Source organism: Bombina bombina, chromosome 3 (genome assembly GCF_027579735.1).
Source record: "Bombina bombina isolate aBomBom1 chromosome 3, aBomBom1.pri, whole genome shotgun sequence".
In the NCBI taxonomy this organism is placed as follows: domain Eukaryota; kingdom Metazoa; phylum Chordata; class Amphibia; order Anura; family Bombinatoridae; genus Bombina; species Bombina bombina.
In genome coordinates, this window is record NC_069501.1 from 373,950,061 (window position 1) to 373,969,261 (window position 19,201).

A 19,201-nucleotide genomic window follows, 5' to 3' on the forward strand; every position below is an offset into this window, starting at 1 on the left:
TTGCAGGGGATACTCACTGGGTTTGGCCTTTTCATAATGTATAGTTCTGGCAGGAACTGAAATACTTAAAGACCACTAACTTTTGTAACTTGAAAACGCTTCACCACAGCGCCAGTTCGCAAATAACATTCTGAATCTACACAGGTAGAAGTGGAGCTATAGAATTAGAAAGTGGATGTTACAGAAACAGTTTTTGTCAGGTGTTGATAGAATATTCTAACTGCTCGTCATCTTCTGCGTGCTCAGTGGTTAAACCACTCAGATGCATCACTAGTTTTACCAATCAGTAGTCATGTGGGTCTGAATGTGATCACATGATCTGCATTTGCTGACAAACCCGGAAGTGGCAGACGGTTCCATGGCTGCAGGTATTAGATAACTTTGTAACTCACAGCTGTTAGTGGTGCTTCCATCCCTACTAACTGTAAACAAATATCGAACGCGCAAGTAAAAAAAATAAAAATGTAATTTACATACATTATTCGTGCATTTGTGTAACGGTTGTTAGTATATGCGCTGTGTACTATGTGTCCTAGGTTACTAATACTAAATCTACATACTATTCAGTGTTTGACAAATAATTTGACAAGTCACTGGAACCATAGAGCCACGGCTAGAAAACCGTCAGTGTCATACTAGGCATTGAGATGAATGTGCAAATTAGATTGGCCCGCTGAAGAGAAATATTTGTTAAAGCTTTGTCCCTATATTCCTCTCGTTTGATCAGTGTATATATTTAAATATGATGATAATTGTGCAGAATACTTTTTAACAGTCACGAGTCCTGTAATACCAATTCCTACGCCCCCTTCCCCAATTGTAGGCATTTCATTTTCAGCAAAATAATTAACCTTACTAGCTCCATAGAGTTACTGACAAATATTTCATAGCCTAGGGAACTGGAAAATTATAAATATTGTTTAATTTGATTAGGTTAGAAGTGGTTATTTTTCATCTGCAGTTACATTAATCAATGTTTTCTTGCAATTGCATTGGAATATGGTTAGTTATTATGGCTTTTTTAATTTGAACTAAATATAGTTTGCTATCTAAGCATGACAAAAGAATATGATATACATCACAAGGAAGCATTATATCTGCCAATTTGCTTTAAAAAAAAAAAAAAAAGAATGGCTTCATTGCAGTCCAGTACAAGAAGCCTATAAAATCATTGTATGGAATGGTGATATTCGGCTTTGTTTCCTAAAACATTCCACTTCTTTATAAGAGTCACTTACATTTAGCAGAAATGCCAGTTATGTATGCATTTTCGCAGGAACACCTGATTACATGAAAAAATTTACAAATCGTGTATTTCACTGGCTTTTCAAAGCTTTTTTTTTCCCCAGGGAATTTTACAGGACTTCACATAAGCAAAAATATGTCTTATTGATTATTATTCATTATTAATGACAACTGACTAATGTGTTCAAAAGCTTTTATTCCCACAAAAAAATGAAGTATGCGATTAAAATTACATTTACAGGGGCCTGTCCGGGCCACGGCCGAAGATGACCGCTATTCTGGGAGCTCTACAATTGTGATTTACATTCTGCCTTGTATCTCAAATTGTGAAAACCATTCAGCAAGATATTTTACTGCATGGGATAGAAGATTTGCTGGATTGGGAGATATAAGTATCTTTATTCTGCCTCCAGCACCCCCCGGAATACCAGGGTTTGAGTGAATAACACGCTTCACTCCTTTCAACTAAGATCTATATCGTTTTGAATCTACAGAAATGTTGTATTAAACTAAAATATGTATTGGCTGGAACTTATATAACTAACTATCATAGAGGATCTCCACATGGCCATGCTAACCCTCTGAGGATTATGTTTGGAAACTGATGAGCAGAATGGACCGGCTTATGGCAATCATCAGTCCCCAAGGTACAGATTCTGAGCTGCATTCAGGAGATTGGGAAGCAGACCTTGGCACACAACTAAATAATATGCAGACGAGTACTGGGCATTATCTATTACCAAATAGAGTCCAAAGGATGTGGCAGCAATAGGTGAAATCAAATGGTCTTTATTTATGCACAGCAAACATAGCAGCAACGTTTCGGGAACATCTTCCCTTCATCATGCATGATGAAGGGAAGATGTTCCCGAAACGTCGCTGCTATGTTTGCTGTGCTTAAATAAAGACCATTTGATTTCACCTATTGCTGCCACATCCTTTGGACTCTATTTGACATTTATGGTAGGGTTTAGTGGTACACCTATGTGGCAAGTGATCCAGGTGCTGACTGATATTGCTTGATTTACATTATCTATTACCAGCCATAGATGCTACCCCAGATATTGGGAGTTGCTGGCACTCCCCGCCTGCCGTTGTTCCGGAGGATGCGGCCAGTCCTCGGGACCAAGGGGCGGGCTGTCTGGACGCTAAAGAGGAGACAGTCACGAAGGATACTATAGATGATATCGCTGGGAGCATGGCTTGCCCTCAGATCTGCTGCATGGGACTGGAGAACCGGCTGGAGCAGCTTATTCTGCTGCATTGCTTTGAAGAACCTATCTTTATAGGAGCGCCTCCAAAGAAATGAGTAATAATGGAGGAAGTTTTAAAGCATACACTGGGACACCTTGACTTCACTGTCTGGATGGTCTTTGAACCCTGCACTAACTGTGGTCATTGGTGGACAGTCTCTCATAGCAGGACTCCCTTCGTGGCATTCCAGATATTACAAAACACCCTCGATGTGTGTGGATTGGGATAAACATTGATTTTACAACTGCACTGCTGACTAAGGATATTTTATTTTACCTAATTTTGCTGATCTTAAAGGGGCACTGAACCCAATTTTTTTTTCTTGATTCAGATAGAGCATACAAATTTAAGCAACTTTCTAATTTACTCCCATTATCAATTTTTCTTTCTTTATTTGAAAAAGAAGGCCTCTAAGCTATTTTTTTGGTTCAGGACCATGGACAGCATTTGTTTATTCGTGGGTGAATTTATCCACCAATCAGCAAGAACAACACAGTGTGTTCACCAAAAATGGTCCGGCATCTAAACTTACATTCTTGCATTTCAAATAAAGATACCAAGAGAATGAAGAACATTTGCTAATAGGAGTAAATTAGAAAGTTACTTAAAATGGCTTGCTCTATCTGAATCGCAAAAGAAAAAATTTGGGTTCAGTGTCCCTTTAAATGCATATAATGTTTTCTTTTTTCTCTTCCTATGTATTAGACCTAATTTGGATTTATATTGTTTGTTTGTGAATTGCAATTTCGGGGTACTTCCACTTTATGTTACATAGGCAGATTACAAGCGAGAGACCTGCCCCTTGGGGAGCAATTCTCCTAAATATTATGCAGCACAACTATATGTTGGATGTACCCTCAGTCTATTATTTTGCAGTGTTCTATTCAGCTGTAATGTTTAACTGTGAGTTCCCCTAGCGACTTTAGCCTGATAGCTGGTTTTAGCATTGCTCTATCCACTACCTCTCTGATTGTTGATTCTAGGTCAATATACACATTTTGGGAGTATACATTGAATGCCAACATGCAGCTATAAATCATCTGATATACTTAGGTAATATGAATATCTCCTTTGACTACTTTTATATTAATGCCTCATGCGACATGTTTCGCTATCTAATGTCCTATTGTCTGAGGGAGACAGTGCATAGAAGGCCCATGTGCAAGCCTACAATCTACTTTTTACAAGGGCATTTGCCCTTCCTAGCTATAAGGTTTATGGAGTCTCCCTTTTCTGAGTGGTTATTTTCACTCTTTTACCTGTAATATTTAATTAAACTAGGCTGTATTTTCCAGATGTGAGATTTTGAGTTTAGAATATCAGCATGGTACATCCTCTTTATATATAGTGCCATACATAATGACCAGTGTCTCAGTACAATGCCTAATTATACAGCAGTCTTATAACAGTATATGTGATCTTCTTTACAGAATGTTATTAGTAACATCCATCCATTTAATTGGGTCCAATAGTGGCCCTGTTAACATTTTCCCTAATCTTTACCCCTCATTTATATCTCACTTATGGGATCCATGAGTGGCCACTAATTTTTATTTGGGGTATGCTTTGTTTCTATTTTTTCATATACTCTGGGAAGCACTTGGACATAATGTAAAATCTTTTGTTAAATTTGAAAAAAACGTTTTAGGATTGTTTAATCTATTTAGTTCTGCATATTATCCTATTGATGCCACTTTTTTTTTTTTTACTTACCACAATCTGTGTGTTTTTTATATGTTTTGGCATTGTATACACAATTTTTTTGTTTTTGTTTAGTTCTTGGAATGCAGCAGTACAAAGGTAGAGATGGGGTGTTCTGGAGCATTTCTTTATGAGCATACTTTAGGTGGCCCTAGGTTTAACTTTCAGAAATTGGGGAATGTAAAGGGGGGGATGGACATCGGGAGTTGTCCCAGAAAAAGCATAAGGATTTGAAACACAATTTAAATATAATTCCCAGAAGGAAGAACGCTGTTGCTGGCATTCATGTAGGGATAGTCACACTGATTGGAGTAGTCATGTTAGTCCAAGGATTCAGGTGCCAAAATAACAAGTGCATTGCAGTAAGAAGTCATGCTTTTTATTGTACCAACAATACCTAAAAAATAAATAAATAATAATAATTATAATAAAAGGCACACTTTCAAGCATTTCCTCTTTTTTAGTAAATGGCACACAATTCCAACTGTAAAGGGACAGTAAACACCTTGATATTTTAATGTAAAATGTTTAATTATGTATAATAAAACAACTTTGTTATATGCTTTCATTATTTATTTTTATGTAAGTTATCTCTGAAAATTTGGATCTGGATTTTCTAATTATCAGAGCTGAAAACACACTCTTTTTAACTTCTCAAGGCTAATCCTGCTACATACACTATATGGCTAAATGTGTGGACACCTGACCATCAAATTTATATAAGCTTGTTTGGCATCCAATTCTAAAACTATGGGTGTTAAAGGGACACTATACCCAAACATTTTCTTTCATGATTAAGGTAGAGAATATAATTTTAAACAACATTCCAATTTACTTCTATTACCTAATTTGCTTTATTCTTTAGATATACTTTAATGAAGAAATAGCAATGCACACAGTGAACCAATCACAGGAGGCATCTATGTGCAGCTACCAATCAGCAGCTACTAAGCATATCTAGATATGCTTTTCAGCAAAGAATATCAAAAGAATGAAGCAAAATAGCTAATAGAAGTAAATTAGAAAGTTGTTTATAATTGTATTCTCTTTCTAAATCATGAAAGAAAAAATTTGTGTTTCATGTCCCTTTAATATGGAGTTTGCAACTGTAACAGCCTGTATTGGGTTGCCATATTGGTGCTGTAAGACCCTTATGAAGCATACATATATCAAGGTTTCTTATAATAAGATTTTCAAACTCAAATAACATTTTCAAACCATTTCTTTAAAATGCCACTGTCTGACATAATTGTTATAAGAGTCCTCTTTTTTAAGAGGCATACTGGCTCCCCTGATACTGAAGAAACAACAATAATGACTGAAGGGCCAGAAGTGCCCCTAGATATGTGGGCCCAGTCTCACTTGAGACCTCTGAGACCCCTGTAATTACACCTCTGACTTCAAACGTTACAACCACAATGATCTGTGGAACATTCCTGAAATGGTATGTCATGTTTAATGTGTGACAGCATTGCAACAGTGATTTTCACTTTCAGCTTCTAGAAACAGATGGGGACGACGACGACTGTGTATAACAAAAGTAAATTCCTAATTTTTAATGTCTTTTTGGAATTTCAAACCCTGATTTTTGGAATGAAAAAGTACTCAAACAACAATGAATTACACATTTAGCTTGTATCAAACACACAAATAGTTTGCAACCAATCCAGACCAGTTAGGACTAAATCCAACATTTTATATGCCAAATGATATTATTCTAGTAAATATAATGTAGTTAGCGGTTCATGAAGACTGATTTCTGCTTTTTACTAATTTACAGCTCCTTTAGTTTGTATGCTCTAGCGTAACACTTCATAATCCACCTTAAATGTACAAAGGAGGGCTAGACGCATAACCGATGATCTGAATGAGAGGGAATACAGAATCTGTTGCGTATATAAAATCATTTGTTAATAAAAAATGTTCGATTTACAGGATTTAAGATTAAATTATTTTATATCGAAGAGTCACTGGATAGTTCCGTAAAAACTCTTAGTAAATCTAGGACGTTGAGAGAGCAGTAAAATGAAATTGATACTGAAGCAGCCTCCTGCTGTCACTAACATGCATTGCAATGTCCCACTGCTCCTTGAGTCGAGAACCCATAATAATTATTGGTTGCAAGGTCTTCATCAAAAGTGTTACCTGGCAATGGGGAGGAGCTTCACCTAGGACCAAGTGAGCTTCTAGCAAATGAGCATGCCCACTGCTGATTCTCCTTATCCGCTCCTTGAAATGTAGAATGAGAAGTGATGAAGGAAGTGAGGTAGAAGTTTCCGCCCTCTCAACTTCCCTAAAGTTCCCAGCTCATTAGAAAAAATACTCCTGGGTTTCACTGTGCGCACTGTTAAAAGTATTGTGCGCTGTCTTGAAAAATGGTGCGCGCACACCTCAGGGGACTGCATATTTTGAAGAACCCTTGCTTAGAGGCAGCCGCAGTGGCTGTGGACCCTCAAAAAGGATGGACTTCATAGTAGTGACTACCCCTGTAGTTATGCCCTTGCATCAAACCATTTCTTTATGGACCTTTCTTTATGCACAGGGGCACAGCCATGCTGGAACAAGAACGGGCCTTCCCCAAACTGTTGCCACAAAGTTGGAATCACCTAATTTTGTCTAAATTCTCTTTCTATCCTGTAGCATTAAGATGACCATTCACTCTAAGTAAAGGGCCCAGTCCAATCATTGAAAAACAGCCCCAGAATGTTATCCTTCCTTCACCAAACTTTATAGAAGGCGCTATGCAGTCCGGTAAACAGCGTTGTCCTGGCATTCACGTCTCTCTTTTATCAGACTGCCATATAGTGAAGCGTGATTCATCATTCAAGAGAACAGTTTTCTACTGAGTCCAGAGGCGGTTTACTTTACACCACTCCAGCCAACACTTGGAATTACACATGTCGGTGTGAGGCTTGTGTACAGCTTCTCAGCCATGAAATCTCATTTCATGAATCTCCCAAAGCAGAGGTCTTGTGCTGATCAGTGATGATGTTTCCAGAGACAGTTTAGAACTATGTAGTGAGTGATAGGCAATATTTGTACGTGTTTCAGCGCTCATCCGCCCCACTCTGAGTTTGTGTGGTCTACCACTTCATGGTTTGGCTGCTGTTGCTCCTAGATGCTTCCACTTTACAATAATAGGACTTAGAATTGACCGGGGCAGATCTAGTAGGGCAGAAATTTCATAAACTGACTGGTGGCAAAGGTGGCATCCCACTATAATGCAATTTTAAAGTCACTGAGCTTTTCATTTCCACCCTTTGTACTGCAAACGTTTGCCTATGGAACTTTTATGGCTAAGTGATAGATTTATGAACCTATTAGCAGTGGGTGTGGCTGAAACACCTGCCCATATACTTTTAGCCATATAGTGTACCTTTCCCTAATTGGCTCTAGGGAATAACTACGCCAAACAACTTTATAGCAACATAGTGGCTGTGACTAGCCTTGTTGTCTGCAGACTCATGCCGAGATTGGCTTCTCCAAATCAAGTACGGGTGGAGTTTGGCTAGTGAAAAAAAAATGCAGTAAACAAGACTTGGCTGATATTTTATTCTATAGCAAGACAACATAAATGTCTTATAATTACAAGGCGTTTACTGTCCATTTACAGGGATATGAAACCCACATTTTTTCTTTTATAATTCAGATAGAGCATGCGATTATAAACAACTTTCTAATTTACTTCTATTATCAAAAATGTCTTCTTTCTCTTAGTATCTTTTGTTGAAAAGCAGGGGCATATACTTAGGAGCCGGCCCATTTCTGGAACACTATATGGCAACAATTTTGCAAGAATGTTATGCATTTGCAAGAGCACTAGATGGCAGCACTGTTTCCAGCCATTAAGTGCTCCAGATGCCTACCTAGGTATCACTTCAAAATATATATAATATCATGGGACTGAAGCCAATTTGATAATAGAAGTAAATTGGAAACTTTTTATTTTTTATTAATGGTATGCTCTGTCTGAATTACAAAAGAAAATGTTTGGGTTCCATATCTCTTTAAGCGTATAAACTGTCTCAGTAATAATTGTTTTATTGTTGTAATGGTGATATTAGGTTGGCATGTTTTTCATATTTAAAGGGATACTAAATCCCAAATTTTTCTTTAATGTTCTTGCTGATTGGTGGATAAATTCATCCACCAATTAAAAAAAAAAAAAGCTGTCCAGTGGTCTGAACCAAAAAATAAAGATAGCAAGAGAACGAAGAAAACTTGATAATAGGAGTAAATTAGAAAGTTGCTTAAAGATGCTTGCTCTATCTGAATCACAAAAGAAAAAAATTGGGTTCAGTGTCCCTTTTAAAAAATAAATGCTCTAGCTAAATCATGAAAGGAAAAAAATGTGGGTTTAGTATCCCTTTAACAAATGCTAATATGTATAACTATATCCTTTGGGCAAAATCAAATCAAATTTTTCTTAGCTAATAGTTACTTTAAAATGTTCACAATTATTATTGTTTAGGTAGCAATGCATTTGTTATTTTTGGTTTAATTTAAGAATAAATGTATATATATTTTTTTCTCCAAAATATTTATGCACCACTTAAAGTGATGTTAAAGTTACCTCTTTGTCTATCAAGCATAGCATTATGGCTGGAAAATCAATATAAGTTTAATTCATCATTTTATATATGGTATTGTATATATCAAGTTATTACCTTTTAGAAAGCATTTTTTCTACGTCCTCTAATTCAACCCAAATATTATTATTTTTTCCGCTCTTGATCACGTTTTTTTTTTTTTTTTTAAAGCACCAATTGACATTTCGGCCGTTAAGCGGCCGCCCCTCCGCCCCTTTACTCATCTGCGCACGCGATATTGAATTTATTAACACATTGCTTACCATGCTCATTACCGTTTTGCGCATGCGTATTACTTCCAAGTAAGGAATCCTTTCAATAGCGATCTATGCAGCTGCTGTCTGTCTCGTATCAAATAGTAATGAATGGAGTAATATTCATTCAATACTATATTGCAATGCAAGTTAGTGCGTGAGCATTTGGAAATCTTGATTGGCGATTGGCGCATGCACATGTAGAGACTGCAGCGTGAACGCGCATTTTACAGATGCAGAGAGCGGATGGGACCGCTGAAGGCGTCACAAAGATTAAGAAGACGGAAGTAGGGTTTGGGAGGAGTCGTGAGTGAAGCGGTAGGGATTTTTAAATATAATTTTTAATGAAAAATATAAAAGTAATATGAAATAAAAAACTTAGAGACTAGATAAGGGTCAAATGGATAGATGCTAGGTTGTGTTGAATAGTGTCAAACTTCACCTTCACTTTAATATAATATTTTTCAGAAGCTAAAGAAAGTGAGGAGCTTTCAGCAAAGCCGGAAGATTCAGAGGTAAGGTGTTTTAGTATTTAATAGGAAATTAGTAAATTTATGAATATGATGCTAAGTCTTGAAAGCTTAAAGGGACATGGAAGCCAAAAGTTAAAGGGATACAAAAGTCAAAATTGGAAAATGCCTCTAGTAAAAGTGACTACTGTTTTGTTAGTGGCATACGCACATATGCTGTGAGTGCCCTGTGCACCAGCATTTAAACACCACACCTTCTCAGAGACTCAGCAGTGACTTGTATGACATAAATTAAAGGGACAGTCTACACCAGAATTTTTATTTTTGAAAAGATAGATAATCCCTTTTATTACCCATTCCCTAGTTTTGCATAACCAACACTGTTATAATAATGCATGTTTTACCTCTGTGATTACCTTGTATCTAAGCCTCTGCAAACTGCCCCCTTATTTCAGTTCTTTTGACAGACATCCATTTTAGCCAATCAGATCTTGCTCACTGGAACTCCACGTACTTGAGCACAGTGTTATCTATATGTTAAACGTGAACTAACACCCTCTAGTGGTGAAAAACTGTCAAAATGCCCTGAGAGAAGAGGCAGTCTTCAAAAGCTTAGAAATTTGCATATTAACCTCCTAGGTTTAGCTTTCAACTAAGAATACCAAGAGAACAAAGCAAAATTGGTGATAAAAGTAAATTGGAAAATTGTTTAAAATTACATTCTCTATCTGAATCATGAAAGTTTATTTTGGACTAGACTGTCCCTTTAAATCTACAGTGATGCATTAGACACCACAACCAGCTCTCTGAGCAGGCATATTATTTGTATCTTGATCCTCTAGTCACATGGTGCATATGTGCGTATGCCACTGAAACTGTAATGCCTTTTACTAGAATCATTTTGGAAGTATATTGCAAAAATACTTCTATTCGAAAATTGATATGCATCCATGCTCATTACAATGTTGGCCTTTCTATTCCTTTACATTTTACTCTTTAGAACTTACAATGTATTACAAAAGGTGCAATTTTCGTCGTTTATTAAATTTACCGTTTTCTTTTGTTATCCTATGTTGAAACTTAGCTCCTTTCCATGAAAGCATACTGAGGGAGCTCAGGCGCCTGTAGGTGTATTGGCACAATGGCTTTAAAGTGAATGTAAACTTTCATGAATTGGTGCCCGGTTTTTAAAAATACTATTAAATTTGATATTAGAAGTAAATTAGAAAAAAAAATTTTTCCCCTACAACTTTAATCTCCATCTCCATCTCCATCTAAATCATGTATCATGTTTAAAGTGAATGTAAACTTTCATGAATTAGTGCCCGTTTTTAAAATAAAAATAAAAACAGGGGCACTTCCATTCATGAAAGTTTACACTGCAGCATTTTTTTTACAAATACTTACCTTTCTGTACTTACACAGCAGTGACAGAACCGGCTTCCTCCAATCACAGCGTGGCCTCACGAGATGGACGCTCTTTGGGGGAAGCCATGATTGGAGGAAGCCGGTTTCGTCATTGCTGACGTAGGTACAGAGGAGCTGTGGGCGGGGGATCACCGATCCGGCTGTCCTGAAGAGAAAGATAAGTATTTGTAAAAATACGCTGCAATGTAAACTTTCATGAATGAAAGTGCCCCTGTTTTTAATAGTATTTTTAAAAATCGGGCACTAATTCATGACAGTTTACATTCACTTTAAACATGATACATGATTTAGATGGAACTTATAGTTGTAGGGAAAAAAAGTTTCTAATTTACTTCTACTATCAAATTTTACTTCTTTCACTTGGTGTCCTTTGTTAAAACTCAGTTCCTTTCCCTGACACTATTTGGTATGTGCACCTGTGCATGAGCACTATATGGAGCTAGCTCTTTGCATAAATCTTTGTAACAGCAGGCCCAGTCCTCTAAAGCTCTCTGCTCTGGTGAGATCATCTAACTTTTACTCGTCAGTACTGTCAGGTCCCTCAAAGAATTTTAGAAAGTAGAATTTTAGCTCGAGAGCCGCTTATCTCGCTATGCAGGGTTCTGGATGTGAAGGAGAGACATATACGTTTAAAAATAATGGTTATTTCTCTCCGTGCCTGTGATTTTTTTTTTTTTATAAGACCTAATGTTATACATATAGTGCTCAAGATGCATGCACGCTCCCAAGCCTACCTCAGTATGCTCTCATGTAAAGGAGCTACATCTCAACAAAGGATACTGAGTGAAAAAGATTCATTTGGTAATAGAAGTAAATTGGAAATATTTCAAAAAGTGTACAATTTTTATTATTTTTTTTTTATCATAAAAGTTGAGTTTTGACTTTCATGTCCCTTTTAAATACTATACAGGGATTTTGTAGATGACTTTGCCACTAGGTTTTGGGTAAACTCTTAGTAAAAGGACATGAAAACCAAAGTTTTTGTTTGAGCCAGAACATGGACACGCCAAGTGAGCCATTGACAAGATGCATATATGTGCAGCCATCAATAAGCCATCAGTGCATTTCTGCTTCTGAGCCTACCTCTGTATGCTTGTTTTACAAAGAATACCTAGAGAACAATGCACATTAGACAATAGATTGGAGAATTGGTTAAAACTGAATCATACAAGTTTCATTTTTACTTTACTGTTCCTTTAACCCTTCGGATACCAGAGAGGGTTACAATGCTTTGATTTGCAGCCATCTCTGATATCCATAGGTTTAACACAAACATAACCCAACGCCCAGGCCTACCTTAGAATATTATTGCAATCTACAACGTTCTTGCACCAATATCTAATAGGCAGTGAGATTTCATCCCAGGTACCAATATTTACTAATAATTTACTAACACTTTGTGTCTTCCCTCCACTAATTTCCAAGTTCTATTAATTTAATTCCTTATCTGTTAATACTTTATTTCCTCTAGGACTCCGATTCCAGTGAAGAAAGCAGTGGGGCCTCAGAAAGTAAGTGGGGAAAAAGAAGAATGGAATAGAGCTCGCAAGACACTAACAGTGCTCAGGATTGTTTAACTATAAGGCTGGTTAACCAGTCAGCTGGTACTTGCTACTAAGCCTTTCTATGTCATCATTTTCTAGTACTTGCCCTATCAATTGAATTGGTGAGTCAGGGGTTCTGCATTCTCCTTTGTCACGTGACTTATGTACACATTGTACTCATTTGTGCAGTGCTATAGAATTTATGTGGCACAAAGTAGTTTGCAAAATCAGGATGCCACTGTACCACTCCAAATACTTTAGTTGCAATCATTACCACTGCAAGTGTCCATCAAGCACACACACACACATATATATATATATATATATATATATATATATATATATATATATATATATATATATATATATATATATATATTTATTTATTTGTATACATAAAACAAGTAAATTTCATTGTATATCCCCACTAAAGCAGATAAACGTAAAAAAAAAGTAAGTAATCTTTTAGGGTGCGTGCATGTATAAAATGTTTTTGGAAATCCTTGCATGGTTTTCAGCTGTGCAATGGAGTTTCCACAATGAAATGGTTCATTTAGAATATACGTCTGTACATCACCAAAATGTGAATGAAATGAATGTTTCAATCTACAAAGGTCACACACAAAATGTGAGCACAGAAATCAATAGAGCATTAGTTAAGTCATATTAAAAATATATTTCATACTTCCAGTGACTCTACTGATTATTTTAAGGAAGCATTGAAATCTATGGAACCATTAGACATACTAGAAATATTTTTTTCTCTATTACATGTAGAAAGATTCTTTATGTTTGGAATTCTGTGCATGGCTCTGTAAGGATCATTTTAAGGTTTCTGAGTTTCAAACATTCCAAAAAAAGCACATCTGCATACAGTAGTCATTTAAAGGTTTATTATAGAGCAATTAATACATGGTAGAGCATGTAATTTTAGTATTAGTAAGTGAAGTGTTATGTGCAAAATCTCCAAAAAAGCTGTAAACACATAGTTAACATACTGCTTGGGAGCAACAGAGCACCAGTGGTCCTGCACACATAAAACTGGTAAGCCAATCAGCAGCGGTTTTTGTACAGTGGTTAAACACACAGCACTGCAGGGTTGTCAATGCTAAAATAACTAACAAATTTGAGTGTAATATTTGCACTTTAATATGTCTTTAAGGGACTTATAGGGACATTTTTTTCAGAAATAAAAAGTATCTGTTTAGTTGTCAAAGTGTATCTAAATTATGAACAATATTAGATTAATCTTTCTCTTGTAAGATATATCGAGTCCACGGATTCATCCATACTTGTGGGATATTCTCCTTCCCTACAGGAAGTGGCAAAGAGAGCACCCACAGCAGAGCTGTCTATATAGCTCCTCCCTTAGCTCCACCCCCAGTCATTCTCTTTGCCTACTCTAAGTACTAGGAAGAGTGAAGTGAGTGTGGTGACAAAAATGTTAGTTTTTATTTTCTCAAGCAAATGTTATTTTAAATGGTACCGGTGTGTACTATTTACTCTCTGGCAGAAAAGGGATGAAGATTTCTGCAAGGAGGATGATGATCTTAGCACTTTGTAACTAAGATCCACTGCTGTTCTCACAAGGCCTGAAGAATACAGGAAAACTTCAGTTGGGGGAACAGTTTGCAGGCTAAACTGCATTGAGGTATGTTCAGTCTATGTTTTTCTAGACAGACTGTGATTATTCTAGAAAAGACTGGCAATATCCCCAGGAGGGAAGGGTAAGCTGTATTCAGACACTTAGTAGGAATCCCAGCTTGCATAAAGGGCTCATTAGTTACTGGTGACACTGATAGGAAAAAACGGACTTTAAGGGGTCATTGTGGCTTGTTTAAGGGTTATCAACCCACATGGCTAGTTTAGGAAACACTCTGTTGTGTTTCTTTTAGGCCCCATAACATCGAGTGAGCTGGGAGGGGCCTATTTTTGCGCCTCAGTTGCGCAGTTTCTTTTCCTCAGAGACATCCAGCTACTTCTCCAGAGGTTCCTACTGTGTTTGAGGGCTGTAAAGAAGTTTTTTCCCCACAAATCGTTCCTAAAGGGCAGGTAGGCGCCACAGCAGAGCTGTGGCAAGGTGCTGAACGTTTTTTACCGGTTTTTGACGTTTTGTCAATCCGGTTTTTACATTAAGGGGTTAATTGTTTATTTGCATAGCTGTGCAAAGTTACTAAGGCTTTATGATGCTACTGTAAAAATTTCGTTGAGTTTACTGCTTTTTTACACTGTTTTGCAGACTTTGTGCAGCTTTTTTTCTCTTAAAGGCACAGTACCGTTTTTTTCTAAGTGTTATTTGCTTTGATTAAAGTGTTTTCCAAGCTTGCTTGTTACATTACTAGCTTGTTTAACATGTCTGATACCAAGGAAAATCCTTGTTCAATGTGTTTAGAAGCCATTGTGGAACCCCCTCTTAGAATGTGTCCCACTTGCACTGATATGTCTATAAATTATAAAGAGCATATTTTAGCACTTAAAAATATTGCAATAGATGATTCTCAGACAGAAGGAAATGAGGGTTTAACATCTAGCTCTCCCCAAGTGTCACAACCAGTAACGCCCGCACAAGTGACGCCTAGTACCTCTAGTGCGTCGAATTCATTTACTTTACAAGACATGGCCACAGTTATGAATACAACCCTCACAGAGGTTTTATCCAAACTGCCTGGTTTACTAGGAAAGCGTGACAGCTCTGGGTTAAGAACAAATGCTGAGCCGTCTGACGCTTTAGTAGCCGTATCCGATATACCCTCACAATGTTCTGAAGTAGGGGTAAGGGATTTGTTATCTGAGGGAGAAATTTCTGATTCAGGAAAGACGCTCCCTCAGACAGATTCTGATATGACGGCATTTAAATTTAAGCTTGAACACCTCCGCTTATTGCTCAGGGAGGTATTGGCGACTCTAGATGATTGAGACCCTATAGTGGTCCCAGAGAAATTGTGTAAAATGGACAAATACTTAGAGGTTCCTGTTTACACTGATGTTTTTCCAGTCCCTAAGGATTGTGAATATTGTTACTAAGGAGTGGGATAGACCAGGTATTCCGTTCGCTTCCCCCTCCTGTTTTTAAGAAAATGTTTCCCATATCTGACACCATGCAGGACTCATGGCAGACGGTCCCTAAGGTGGAGGGAGCTATTTCTACTCTGGCTAAGCGTACAACTATACCTATCGAAGACAGTTGTGCTTTCAAAGATCCTATGGATAAAAAATTAGAGGGTCTCCTGAAGAAAATTTTTGTTCATCGAGGTTTTCTTCTCCAAACTATTGCGTGCATTGTTCCTGTAACTACTGCAGCTGCTTTCTGGTTCGAGGCTCTAGAAGAGGCTCTTCAGATGAAGACTCCATTAGAGGATATTATGGACAGAATTAAGGCCCTTAAGTTGGCTAATTCTTTCATTACAGATGCCGCTTTCCAACTGGCTAAATTAGCGGCAAATAATTCAGGTTTTGCCATTTTAGCACGCAGGGAGTTATGGCTTAATTCCTGGTCTGCTGATGTGTCATCAAAATCTAAACTTTTGAACATCCCTTTCAAAGGAAAGACCCTATTCGGGCCTGAACTGAAAGAGATTATTTCAGACATCACTGGAGGGAAAGGCCATGCCCTCCCTCAGGATAGAACAAATAAAATGAGGACCAAACAAAATAAAAATTTTTCGGAACTTCAAGGGTGGTCCCGCTTCAGCTTCCCCTGCTGCAAAGCAAGAGGGGAATTTTGCCCAATCCAAGTCAGTCTGGAGACCTAACCAGGCTTGGAACAAGGGTAAACAGGCAGCCTGCAGCTGCCTCTAAGACAGCATGAAGGGGTAGCCCCCGATCCGGGACCGGATCTAGTAAGGGGCAGACTCTCTCTCTCTTCGCTCAGGCTTGGGCAAGAGATGTTCACAATTCCTGGGCCTTAGAAATTGTGTCCCAGGGATATCTTCTGGACTTTAAAGACTCTCCCCCAAGGGGGAGATTTCACATTTCTCAATTGTCTGCAAACCATACAAAGAGAGAGGCGTTCTTACGCTGTGTAGAAGACCTACATACCATGGGAGTAATCCACCCAGTTCCAGAAGCGGAACAAGGGCTAGGGTTTTACTCAAACCTGTTTGTGGTTCCCAAAAAAGAGGGAACTTTCATACCAATCTTGGATCTCAAAATTCTAAGCAAATTCCTCAGAGTACCATCATTCCAGATGGAGACTATTCGGACTATTTTACCGTTGATCCAGGAGGGTCAATATATGACTACCGTGGACTTAAAGGATGCGTATCTACACATCCCTATTCACAGAGATCATAATCAATTCCTCAGATCGCCTTTCTCGGCAGGCATTACCAGTTCGTGGCCCTTCCCTTCGGGTTGGCCACGGCTCCCAGAATTTTCACAAAGGTGCTAGGGTCCCTTTTGGCGGTTCTAACACCGCGGGGCATAGCAGTGGCGCCTTATCTAGACGACATCTTGATTCAGGCGTCGACTTTCCAACTAGCCAAGTCTCACACGGACATCATGTTGGCTTTTCTGAGATCTCACGGGTGGAAGGTGAACATAAAAAAAGAGTTCTCTCTTCCCTCTCACAAGAGTTTCCTTCCTAGGGACTCTGATAAACTCGGTAGAAATGAAGATATTTCTGACGGAGGTCAGAAAATCAAAACTCTTAACCACTTGCCGAGCTCTTCATTCCATTCCTCAGCCATCAGTGGCTCAGTGTATGGAGGTAATCGGACTCATGGTAGCGGCAATGGACATAGTTCCTTTTGCCCGCCTACACCTCAGACCACTGCAACTATGCATGCTCAAACAGTGGAATGGGGATTATGCAGATTTATCTCCTCAACTGCATCTGGACCAGGAGACCAGAGATTCTCTTCTCTGGTGGTTGTCTCAGGACCACCTGTCTCAGGGAATTTGTTTCCGCAGGCCAGAGTGGCTTATAGTAACTACAGATGCTAGGCTGGGGTGCTGTCTGGAACTCCCTAAAAGCACAGGGCTTATGGTCTCGGGAGTAAACTCTACTCCCGATAAACATTCTAGAACTGAGAGCGATATTCAATGCGCTTCAGGTGTGGCCTCAGCTAGCTGCGGCCAAATTCATCAGATTTCAGTCAGACAACATCACGACTGTAGCTTATATCAATCATCAAGGAGGAACACGGAGTTCTCTAGCGATGATGGAGGTAACTAAAATATTTCGATGGGCGGAGGATCACTCTTGCCATCTCTCAGCAATCCATATCCCAGGGGTAGAGAACTGGGAGGCGGATTTCCTAAGTCGTCAGACTTTTCATCCGGGGGAGTGGGAGCTCCATCCGGAGGTATTTGCCCAGCTGACTCAGCTATGCGGCACACCAGTATTGGATCTGATGGCGTCCCATCAGAATGCCAAACTTCCTCGTTACGGGTCCAGGTCCCGGGATCCCCAGGCGGTACTGATAGATGCTCTAGCAGTGCCCTGGTCCTTCAATCTGGCCTATGTATTTCCACCGTTTCCTCTCCTCCCACGTCTGGTTACCAGAATCAAGCAGGAGAGAGCTTCGGTGATTCTGATAGCACCTGCATGCCCACGCAGGACTTGGTATGCAGACCTAGTGGACATGTCATCGGTTCCACCGTGGACTCTGCCAATGAGGCAGAACCTTCTAATCCAAGGTCCATTCACGCATCCAAATCTAATTTCTCTGCTTCTGACTGCTTGGAGATTGAACGCCTGATTCTATCAAAGCGTGGTTTCTCTGAGTCGGTCATTGATACCCTGATTCAAGCTAGAAAGCCTGTCACCAGGAAGATCTATCTTAAGATTTGGCGCAAATATTTTTATTGGTGTGAATCCAAGGGTTACTCATGGAGTAAGATTAGGATTCCTTAAAAGGACAAATATCTGCTTTGTCTATTCTTTTACACCAACGTCTGGCAGATGTCCCAGACGTTCAAGCGTTTAGTCAGGCCTTGGTTAGGATCAAGCCTGTATTTAAACCTGTTGCTCCGCCATGGAGCCTAAACTTAGTTCTTAAAGTTCTTCAAGGGGTTCCATTTGAACCTATGCATTCCATAGATATTAAGCTTCTATCTTGGAAAGTTTTGTTTTTAGTAGCTATCTCTTCGACTCGAAGAGTTTCTGAGTTATCTGCTTTACAGTGTGATTCACCTTACCTTGTTTTCCATGCAGATAAGGTGGTTTTGCGTACCAAATCTGGGTTTCTTCCTAAGGTTGTTTCTAATAGGAATAGTAATCAGGAGATTGTTGTTCCTTCACTGTGTCGTAATCCTTCATCAAAGAAGGAACGTCTGTTGCACAATCTTGATGTGGTTCGTGCTTTAAAGTTCTACTTACAAGCAACTAAAGATTTCCGTCAAACATCTTCATTGTTTGTTGTTTATTCTGGTAAACGGAGAGGTCAAAGGGCTACGGCTACCTCTCTTTCCTTTTGGCTGAAAAGCATCATCCGTTTGGCTTATGAGACTGCTGGCCAGCAGCCTCCTGAAAGAATTACTGCTCATTCTACTAGAGCAGTGGCTTCCACATGGGCTTTTAAAAATGAGGCTTCTGTTGAACAGATTTGTAAGGCAGCGACTTGGTCTTCGCTTCATACTTTTTCCAAATTTTACAAATTCGATACTTTTGCTTCTTCGGAGGCTATTTTTGGGAGAAAGGTTCTACAAGCAGTGGTGCCTTCCGTTTAAGGTACCTGTCTTGTCCCTCCCTTCATCCGTATCCTAAAGCTTTG

General features: G+C 38.7%; 1 protein-coding gene across 1 annotated transcript in view; it reads left to right on the top strand.

Annotated features, from left to right (window-relative positions):
- Positions 1–311: 311 nt before the first annotated feature.
- Positions 312–19,201, top strand: part of SIRT2 (sirtuin 2) — a 105,465-nt gene continuing 86,575 nt past the window's right edge. Inside the window, exons 1-3 of the mRNA XM_053706513.1 lie at positions 312–368; positions 9,512–9,558; positions 12,413–12,452. Of these exons, the coding sequence (XP_053562488.1) occupies positions 359–368; positions 9,512–9,558; positions 12,413–12,452 (97 nt within the window). The 5' untranslated portion in view covers positions 312–358. The remainder of the gene's footprint in view (positions 369–9,511; positions 9,559–12,412; positions 12,453–19,201) is intronic.